Consider the following 8401-nt stretch of genomic DNA (forward strand, 5'->3'; position numbering starts at 1 on the left):
AGACTGTTCAAGCTGTTCTATTATTTGCCTTTTCCCCACTTAGACATTATGTCCACATTACTGATGATTATTTATCTAAAATCTAAGTTCGAACATATTTTGTTAAAAGCACCAATTGTCATCCCTGGAATATCGCCGCAATATCGATATCAAGGTATTTGGTCAAGAATATCGTGATATCTGTATTTCTCCATATCGCACAGCCCTAGCGTTTCCCAGTAAATGGTTGATTTATTGACAATTTCAGCACTTAAGGCCAGTCTGTAGCAACTTAGTAGTAAAGCATGCTTTATCAGGTCCCTGTAATAACATTCAGGTTCATATGCTGCCCCTCACCGTAGTACACATGACTATGATCTGACATGTGAATAGGGTGTCAAAACAAAGTGTTCCTCTGGCTACAATCAGGAGTCCTGTACTGAGGAGCCACCCCTCTGCCTAAACTGCTGCCAACTGCGCCTGCGCCACAGATTAGAGGAACACGTTGTCTGTCAGACCTCTGCAACAGCACGCAAGGAGAGAACAGCCAACCCGGGGAGGAGGTGGGGTGTTTGATCTGTGTAGGAATCAAGTCTGCTTTAATGACTGATCTCATGAGCTATACATTTTTTTTTTTTTATGTGTGGGAGGTTAGTTAAAATGGGATGAAACCAGAAAAGGTACAATTTTGTTTCTTTTTTCATGAGCAAAAAAATACAGTTTCTCAGCAGCAAAATCTGCTCCTCCATTCATGACTCCTACAGCCAACTCTAGCCCTAAGTGCAGGAATGCGGATCAAAGGAAAGGGGAAAAAAAAAGCGCCCCTTCCTCTTACCCCCCAAAGCACCATCCATACGCACAGTCCGTTTTTTCCTTAAAAATGTTCAGTCTTCATAAAGTTGTTTCTGAAAAACGACAACAAGTGAGTGGCCTATCCACTCCACAAACACAAGTTCCTGTCCTCACTCCGCTTTTTCCCTGCAGCCGGAGACAAATCTTTTTGGAAAGTTGAGAGCTGTCCAAAACGGGACCACACACAGTCTCTGAGCAATCAACTGCTGGGGGCAGGCAGACACACACTCACACACACACACACACACACACACACACACTCTCACAAAATGGCGGCTTTGACAAAAATGTTCTCGACCCCAAAAGCTGCTTATGAACTTAATTACAACCTTACTTCTTAGTGCAGTTACAGTCACCTCTTACGCAGCTTGTGGGTGCATCTAACATAGTTTGAGAAGCTGCAAATATGTGAGGATTTATTTTTTTCAAGTTTCACTTGGCCACTTGCCAGGGCCTAAACAATAAACAATCCCCCTGGCTTGGTTAGTAGCACCCACCAACCCTATCTTCTTCCAATCTAAACCACCCCATGCCGTTCCAAACATGCAATATCAAAATGTATAGCTTAAAAAGCATTGCAATAATGAATAATCCCAGCATCTTACATTAAGATTGAATAATAAATCAGAATGTCTTACCTTCTACCCAGAGTTTCTCCACGTCCGTCTCCAAATTAGCTGCCCTTAAGCCCACAGCAAAAGCTCCGAAAATCATGAGGCCCACAACCAAAAACTTTCCGCAGTTCTTTTGTATGTAACAGCCCAGCCTAAATAAAAGTCTCTGGAACTTCGCTCTCAGCCATAGAGGTGCTTTCCTCCCAGTTGCCTTCCCCTACAATGAGACAAGAGTCTTAATGTTACTGTCAATTCAAACACAAAACACTGTAATTACATGGCTATATCTGCAGGGTTTAAGAGAAAAGGTTTGACGTTAAACAGGCAAAGAAATGACTACCACAGGGGGTCCCAAATGTGTTTGAGTCTAATACGGCCCCCAATTTGACCCAAGGAACCTCATCTGAGAAGACTAGTTGTTATGATTCACTTTAAGACTGCAAATATGAAGACTCTGGGGGAAATGGGAGCTGTGATCAAAATGCTAAAACCCATTCACTGTCTCGCTCAGATAACCTGTGCTGATTGAAATACACACATCTGCCGAGGACAGTCTAGAAACCATGAAGCACTCCCCAGAGCGAGAGCCACAAGTTCTGTCATATCAGTAACACATAAACTGTAACCTTAGCAGGAGACATGCAAAAATAAGCTATCTTCATCTCATACAGGTCACCAACACACACAGGCTGATCCATTTCTGTCATTTTGCTACTACAGCGATGATTTATGGAGATGCTAATACAGACAGACTGACATAAGGTGTCACAGGTTTGTGTTGTTAGGTTTCAAAATAGGTTTGCAGCTGGACATCCAGAGCGGATGGAAGTAAATAAAAAAGAGATAGCTGTCAAGACACAATTATACAGTAGGTAACCTTTTGATAATAAGCCTCCCCTGTGTCTTTATTTCACACAGAGATGCAAAATATAGCATACAGGGTCTTACAAATCCTGCATTGGATGCATAATACTCCTGTAAAATATCAGACTGAAAGAATACCTTAAAGTGTAATAAAGGATATACAATATGCTCCCTACCAACAGAAGGTAATCGCTTTTGGGAGTAGTGCAATTTGTCATTTAAGTAGCGCACTGTAACACACACACACACACACACACACACACATACACACACAACTCCACTCCCCGTCCGACAGCCCGTGTGTTCCGGCCTGCACGGGGAGTGGAGGAGCCATCACAGGGGGACTCACAATATTTGTGAACGGAAGAGGGCAGCCACATGGATTTTTTTTTCTTTCTCCTCTCTCTTTACGCTAGTCTCACAAGTTGAGATGTAGACTACTGTCATACAAACCTTCAAATTAGCCACCAACACTTTTTACGCAGCTCATTAGCAGAGAAACGTCAAACTGGCTGTGATGAAACGGTCAATGGTAGTGTTGACTGGCAGTGAAAGCTGCATGTTTTGCCTTGTCCGAGACCGTTATAGGTTGGGATGTTGTATTAGGAACAATCGAGCGGGTGCATTTGCAAATGCAACTTTGTTTCACATCCTAACATCCCAACAGCCGGCTGCATAAGAGTTGAAATGTTGCATGAAATAAAAACAAAAACAACCCTCTGCTCACTCCAACCTTGCCTTACCCCTGTGCCCCCCTGCCCAGCCCGTCCCGTTACCTAGCAGCGACTGGATATAGTTTGGCCACTTTTTTTCGGAGAATACAATAAAACTAAAAGACCATAAAGCTCTCTCCCGGTTAAGATGAGAAATAAGCACCTCTGTTATTTGCTCCAAAGCAAAGCCCGCATCGCAGTAACTCGGCCGCTGCAAATACTCCAAATCCAGCGGTGTGTTGCGGGTATAGTCCCCCCTGTTCCTCCGCGTTATCCTCGGCCGATCGGGGTCTCGGTTTTCCTGCTCGGAGGGCGCATTAGCAGCCGAGGCCATGTTGCCTGGACTGCGAGACCGTTTCCCACTTTATACTATTTCCCCGAAAGCGTGTAACGATATCCCAAGGCAACACAGTTTCACTCTCGGAGATCTCACACCCGTGAAGTAGGACTTCATACTCCTGTTGGAGACGGCGAGTCAAAGTCTGCGCCTTCCATCCCAACATTTCGCGATCCGGAGGTCTCCACCGCTTTCACCGCATTCACCGTGTCTCTTAAAAAAGTAAGTTTCTCTCAAAAAGCGAGGTCCGCAAAGTGATTCCCATACACAAGCATTCTGGTGAGATCTATGTGGTCTTCCCATGGGCCGCGCGTCACGGCCAGCTCTGAGATTCAATAGAAGAGGGGAAAAAGACCTCTCTCCATTTGGAGGCAGAGGAGGAGGAGGGGTGTAAAGAAGAAAAAAAAGACTCGAGATCCCGCCTCTGGGGCTGTCAGATTGCAGGACTTTCTTGCATCTGATTGGTTCCAGAAGGGCAAAAATTACTCAGCAAACACGACTATTATTAGCTGCTTAGCAACAGCTCACTAAAGTAGAGAGACCACCCAGGCAGGGAGACCTCATGTGTGTGCATCTCCGACTTCAGGGGAGGCTCGCTGAGAGCCAAACCCGCTTGGTGCGTTCAGTGTTGTGGGTTTCCACACAGCGCCCTGTCGCTAAAAAAGAAGCATTTCCAAGAGAGGACCTGAAGTCTGAGGCAAGCTACACGGTCTGCGCGATGGAAGTGGGCCGAGGAATATCAGAACTGCAGTTTTTTAACTTTAATTCTGTTTTGTCTTTTTCTTTTTTCCCACCACCATGATGGTGGTAGTTCAGCCTCAAATTACAGCGGTTCAAGGGGAGGTCCTTCACTATGTTGTCGCTATAATGTCAGCCCCACTATAACATGTAGGCTCGTCTTTATAGTGTGCAATTTAAACTTTTGAGTCGTGCTATTCATGTATTAAGCTGTATTCATGTATTAAGCTGTTTGTGCAAATAACAGGAATGAATCCAAAACTTTAATATTTTTGGATTTTATTGAATAATGTTTTGTCCATCTCCAACTACATCTCAATATGTAGACAACATAGGCTACAGTATAAGATAAAACAGAATAATCTTTAGACACACTTATTGAAGGCAAATAACTGGGTGAAATGTTTCTGTTTGTTTTTTAAATCACAGTGTGCTGTATTAAAGAATTGTGATTTACGCGGTTTTTCTCATGGGAATGCTTATTTATCCTCTTTATCAACTGTAGTATCCACTTTATTGATAAAGCTTGTTGTTATTCACTGTTACAGTATCAGAATAATGCGTTGATGTAGCCTAGATCTAGTTAAAAAAAAAAAAAAAAACACTTCGCATAGACCAGCTGCAGCGAAAAATGCCCAATTTTTTGTTGCCAATAATGCATGCAATGTTAAACGATCTGACATCTGAAACGAAGCCACACGGGCCAAATGGCTACTTTGTGGATTTCATCAATATCTTCACCATTAATCGTCTATATCGGACTATAGGCTATATTGTCTGATAATGTCTCCTTATGCACCTATTATCAGATAACCATACTTAGCGAGTGTCGTGCTGCAGACTTGGCTATGCGTAACATTTGGCAAATTGTAGACAGAATAAGCGCATGACCAAAAATTTAAAGGCTTGTCGGGTTAAAGAAATATACATCAGCATTGTTCAAAACAACACGTTTCCCTAAATGTCACCTCAAATTAAAAACCGTCGTGAAGTAGAACCAATGGGAGAAAAACTTCAACTTTTCTTTGAAAAATAATGCAAATATTACTTCACTTAACTCCACTAAACTGTCTTGATGAATGTGAAGAATAAAACAGGATTAACCAAACAAAAGTAGCCGTGTAGCCACTTTACGGACCATAGTATCAGTCTACCAGCAGCCCACACCTCACACCTGAGCCATCCGAGCTCAGCAGCGGCTCGTCTACCAGCCACGCACTTACCATCTTCAGTGTAGGTGGGGAGAGCTTTCAGAAGAAATCCTTGATATGGAGTGGAGTCCGAAACGTGTCAGTTATGATGATGATAAAAATAACTGCTTTATCGTTTTGAGAAGAGGAAAAAAAGGCGCATCGTAATCCGTCTTGGTCGCAGGCATCCTGCTCTGCGTCGGAGAAGGTTCACTCACAATTACATGGCAGTTCCTTTTTGGCCACGTGGGTGGTCCCGTTCGCTCCATAGGCAGGACTCTGACTGTCACGTCATTAGCCCAAAATTGTAAACAGTACCAACCCATGCACAACAGCATCCCGTGTCTCAGTCACTCAATTAGACAACCACACAACCACACAACCACACAACCACACAACACACACACACACACACACACACACACACACTCAGAGAGAAAGAGCACAGATTTACATGCTGTCCAACAATATTTCACACACCTGTACATGCACAGGTGCACACACAATTGTACACAAATGAGTGTATGCAAACATTTAGACACACGCATGGAAATATTAACACATTTGCATACTTTTAAAGGCATGCACACATGGCTCAGACATACAACATTTGTGTTAATACTGGAAGTATGTGCACACAAAAGTACATTAAAAACATGATGAAGCTTGCAGACATACACTGTAAAACGGATTTTGGAGGGTAGTAAATACAACACATGCAAATTGTTTAAATTTTACTGCAAATATATTAGTCAGTAAGCAAATATACAATAATGGGTAAATTCTACCTACATTACATATTTTATAACAGTAACATTTGCAGCCTAAGCAAATATAATAAAATCTACCCCAAAATGATAAGTTCAAAGTGCACATGCGTCAGTGCTGGTTCTTGGCCAAGATCTATCGTTTCACTGGCGGGACACTGGAGTCAAGCTGTTCGGTTTAGCTAAGGTAAGATTCCTTTTTAACAGGTTTCTGTGTATAATAAACTTATTTAATGGTTGGTTTAGATTGTATATTCGGCTTGCTTCTCTAGGGTTTTAACAAGTTACTCAATGGCAGTCTGTCATTAAAAGTTAGCAAGCTACCGAGTGCCAGCTAGCTAGCTAATGCCAAAGTTGAAAGGCTAACGTTAGTGTCTAATGTTACTAAAACGTAGCAATGTGGAGATTGTTGGAAGAGATGTTAGTTACGTTTCTTCAAACTAGCTAACGTTACCTGTCGTGGCATTTGACAGTGTCACAATGTAGCGATAACGTTATTGCTTTCACGGCTGAATCATGTAGGCTCCAAATGTAAGCTAACTGTTAGGTGACATTACCTGTAATGTTAGCTAACGTTAGCTAGGTAAGTTAGCTATGTAGCTGGATAGATAAAGTAAGGTTACCTAGTATTGATAAGCCCCGACATTACCTGCTTTTGAGAAAATATATTTTAGGCCAACCTTAGCTACACAAAGTTAGGCTTACTCAGCTTTTATCTGACCAAATCCGTTTGTTATTTAATATACAATATAATTGAGATAGGGGTGGATAAAAAAGGGTGAACTCAACCGTGAGGGCAGTGCAACAACCGGTCAATCTCTGTTACACGCATACGCTAACTACAATAAACAAATACACTGTAAATGAGGTGTGTGTGTGTGTGTGTGTGTGTGTGTGTGTGTGTGTGTGTGTGTGTGTGTGTGTGTGTGTGTGTGTGTGCGCGCGTGTGTATATATATATATACACTAATAAGTGTAAAGAATTTGTAGAAATAAGTTAATCACTAAATGCATCTATTCACAGTCCCGATGTGTCGAGAGAGAAAAAGGGATGCAGTTGTTTGTCGCCTCATTGAGTACCTTGGGGAACATCAAGAAGATCTCATCCAAGATTGCTAGGTATGTTATTAAATGATCAATCAATTCAAGGTATCACATGGTTACACATAGGGTTGCCCTGATACAATGGTTTAATTTCCAATACCAATCACACATACATATATACAGAGATAGATAGATAGATAGATAGTACATAGAAACTGTGGATACTTGGCACAGCAACCATTATGGCACAGACATGCCACCCCTTCTAATGTCAATTTAGTTTGTAATGAGGCAGGAGGTCTATCCACAATTAAAATCATAATGTAACTTGGTTATATTAATAATGCAGGTTTTTAAACCAACTTACTTTATGCAAACTCTCATATTACTGCTAATCAGTTACTAAAATAGGGTTTTAAAAACATTTGAGGTGAGAAATAGGCAATAAAGTCACAGTTTTAATTTGTCACTGAATTGTATTGAAGTGCTGATTATTAAAAACAGACTCTACTTGGATTGATTTGGCTTAACCAAGAAAACATGATCAATAAATGTATTGGGATAGTATCTTGTTATTGTCCTTAACTTAAAAGTGCATATTTTTGTTTCTTTTTTTAACCTGGAGGATGAAAATGAGGACAACATGGACTAAACCATGAAGGTGCTTGTGATCCATAATCCTGCAGCCAAGGAGCATACAGCAGATGTGTTGATTGCAATGGAGGGAAACCGAACCAAGGCATGTGTGCTGTTGATGGGATTGATCTACGCTCTCAAACTTGAGTATTCCAAGAAGCTTGAGTATACTTAAAGGAGAATTCCGGCCAATTTTTACGTTAATCTTGATCGCTATAGCTACGCAAGTACTTTCGATAGAAAAAACCCCGACCCGAATCAGTACAGGTAACACGGAGAAGCTGCAGCTACGTACTACAAGCGTCCCCTGAGCTAAAACGGCAGTGCTCGGGGCAAGTTTTAGAGTGCCTTTGTGCCTCTTAACAGACACAAAATGCAATTAATATGTCTGTGCCACAAGAACAGGGCCCTTACGTGTCAACAAGATGCGTTTTCAACTCAGACATTGTTTAAATTCACCTACCCTGGTCCCTGTCTCGATCCTGCCAGTAGCTAGCTTGCCCTGCTAGCTGATAGCCGTTAGCTGCTAGCTGCCATTTGGTGAGTGTATTCAGACAGGCTTCTGTGCTAATCATCCCAATAACAATCCACGGAGCGCCCGGTGGGTTGGTGGATATCCTGCATAGGACAGATCATGCCTTTGCAGTAAAAGGTTTAGATTATTTCCC

At 42.0% G+C, this 8401-nt stretch overlaps 1 protein-coding gene and 1 long non-coding RNA gene across 4 annotated transcripts in view; one reads left to right on the plus strand and one right to left on the minus strand.

Moving 5' to 3' along the window:
* ptch1 (patched 1) overlaps positions 1-5494 on the minus strand; it is a 67825-nt gene extending 62331 nt beyond the window's left edge. For 2 of the 3 annotated variants that reach the window (XR_003692612.1, XM_028578730.1), the window contains exons 1-2: positions 3186-3708; positions 1470-1662 (exon numbers count right to left, since the gene is read on the minus strand). Coding sequence is in view for 2 of the 3 variants with exons in the window: in XM_028578730.1 (XP_028434531.1) it covers positions 1470-1662; positions 3186-3356 (364 nt within the window). In the remaining variant the exon portion in view is untranslated. Of the gene's footprint in view, positions 1-1469; positions 1663-3185; positions 3709-5320 lie in introns of those variants that run through there. The other variant, XM_028578731.1, reaches the window with a different exon arrangement.
* A 666-nt stretch (positions 5495-6160) lies between these two features.
* Positions 6161-7904, plus strand: LOC114555962 (uncharacterized). Its single transcript, XR_003692614.1, has 3 exons — positions 6161-6241; positions 7078-7172; positions 7723-7904. It is a non-coding gene; the product is annotated as an uncharacterized LOC114555962 (long non-coding RNA).
* The last annotated feature ends 497 nt before the right edge of the window (positions 7905-8401 follow it).

This window comes from Perca flavescens, chromosome 5 (genome assembly GCF_004354835.1).
Source record: "Perca flavescens isolate YP-PL-M2 chromosome 5, PFLA_1.0, whole genome shotgun sequence".
Taxonomy (NCBI): domain Eukaryota; kingdom Metazoa; phylum Chordata; class Actinopteri; order Perciformes; family Percidae; genus Perca; species Perca flavescens.